Here is a 1,829-nt window from a genome sequence, read left to right on the forward strand (position 1 = left end):
CACACACACACACACACACACACACACACACACACACACACAAGTGCACACATTTTGAATCCAGAACCAGAAGGCTGACAGGCCGGCTGTAATCAGTATTCCTGGGAACATGTTTTGCTCTCAAAGGACACATTTATAAATAATCCAAGAGACTCATAATTTTTGTCAGATGTTACATGAGTGTCCACAGGAGTGTTGTCACTCTCCTGTGTCTTGTGTTTCAGTGGGATGAATAGGTGAGATGTGTTTCAGAGGTGTGTCACAGCTCTCACCTGGCTTGCCAGTAGACAGGATGTTCTTGGGGATGGTGACTCTGTCCTCAGAGCTGCGGGCCCAGTCCACCATGCCCCTCCAGCCCTTCATGGGGAAGCTGATGTCTGCGTGACCCACCACCGGACGCTTGTGGACGCTCAAAACTGTAACATAGAAAAAGGACGACTGAAACTCACTTAATACGCCTACTTTAATCAATATTTACATTATCTTTCTCCATATTTGCAATATTCTACTGCTGTCAACACTGCAACTGCTGCATGTCTGTCCGTCTCTTACGGGATCTTTGCTCTATATTTTACCGACCTACCAAAAGCCCTGAAAATGTTTTTCCTCAATCAGCTTCTTCCTATAATTCATGGGCATCAGGTGAACACAAAATGTTCTGCCAGAGTTAGTTAGTGATTTCACATGAGAGATGTGTTTTTCTCTGGTCTAAAGTGGGCAGAGATCATCTGGAAACAAGTGTCTGTGCACCAATCACAATCTAACAACCTTTGAATCAGAATCTGATAACAGTCCTGGGGTTAGCGTGCTGCAGAGATGATTAGCATCGCAGTGATTCACTTGACACAGACTGGTTCCCTCGACTCGACAAGACGATGGTATTTTTCCTTTGGAAGCTTCACAATGCAGTGGGGTCTCTACAGGCCCACTTAGCGTAGACCAACACCCTAAAATCTCTTAAATGTTTGTTACATAGTCCTTATTTCAGGCATAACCCATATGCTGTAAAGACTGTATAGATTAAATCAACCTGACCTGACCAGTGGTCCCGTGTCACGGTCCTGGGATTTTGTTTCCTGTTTTATTTTGAAAGTTCACTCTCCTCACGTGTATTGTTTTGTTGTGCAGCCTACCTTGGTCTTCTCCCACCTGTTTCATATCATACTTGTGTTGGAATCTGGCTATATGGCTTCGACGTGTGCTGTGGAACAAAGAGAGTCAGGCCTTCCCTTTTGCAAGCAAAGGTTTCATCCTGATTGTAGTTTGATGAGCAACAAACCCCCCAACTCTAAAGAAATTCACATTAGGGTGTGAGTTTCCTCCCCCCCAAAAACGATGGGTTCCTGAAGTTACCTGAAAGCAGCGCTGCAATCGAATTGGCCGAGAGCCAAGACACCCCAGGACCCCTGTGGTTCAGCCACCGTTCTACAAAACAACCAGCAACCCCCACCTCAATGCTTTTTCCCTTCGACCTCCGTCGAGCTAGGGAGCACACCAATGTTGTTTCCCTTTTTAACCAAAACCTAGGTTTAACAGTTTATATTCGCTGGCCGAATTCACCAAACTGTCTATTTTATCTTCGTTCGTATCCACGAAGCTAACCCTTCTATTCCTGCAGAAGTGAAGAAGCAAGACTTCTTCAGAAAGAGAGAGAGAGAACTTCCACTCTCCACTCTCCATCAAGTGGGAGAACAGTTTACCGAACTCCAGCGCGACGCGGAGGATCTTAATCTTTGTTTTATTTCATTTTCTTTTGTTCCTTTCCCTTCTCTTTTACTAATCCACACACACACACACACACACACACACACACACACACACACACACAC

At 45.1% G+C, this 1,829-nt stretch overlaps 1 protein-coding gene across 7 annotated transcripts in view; it reads right to left on the minus strand.

Moving 5' to 3' along the window:
• Positions 1–1,829, minus strand: part of adgrb1a (adhesion G protein-coupled receptor B1a) — a 156,408-nt gene that overhangs the window by 63,089 nt on the left and 91,490 nt on the right. For all 7 annotated transcript variants that reach the window (XM_031868618.1, XM_031868614.1, XM_031868617.1 and 4 more), the window contains one exon: positions 273–416. In XM_031868618.1, coding sequence (XP_031724478.1) covers positions 273–416 — 144 coding nt within the window. The remainder of the gene's footprint in view (positions 1–272; positions 417–1,829) is intronic.

The sequence above is a fragment of the Anarrhichthys ocellatus genome, unplaced genomic scaffold (genome assembly GCF_004355925.1).
Source record: "Anarrhichthys ocellatus isolate YVR2014 unplaced genomic scaffold, GSC_Weel_1.0 scaffold43, whole genome shotgun sequence".
In the NCBI taxonomy this organism is placed as follows: domain Eukaryota; kingdom Metazoa; phylum Chordata; class Actinopteri; order Perciformes; family Anarhichadidae; genus Anarrhichthys; species Anarrhichthys ocellatus.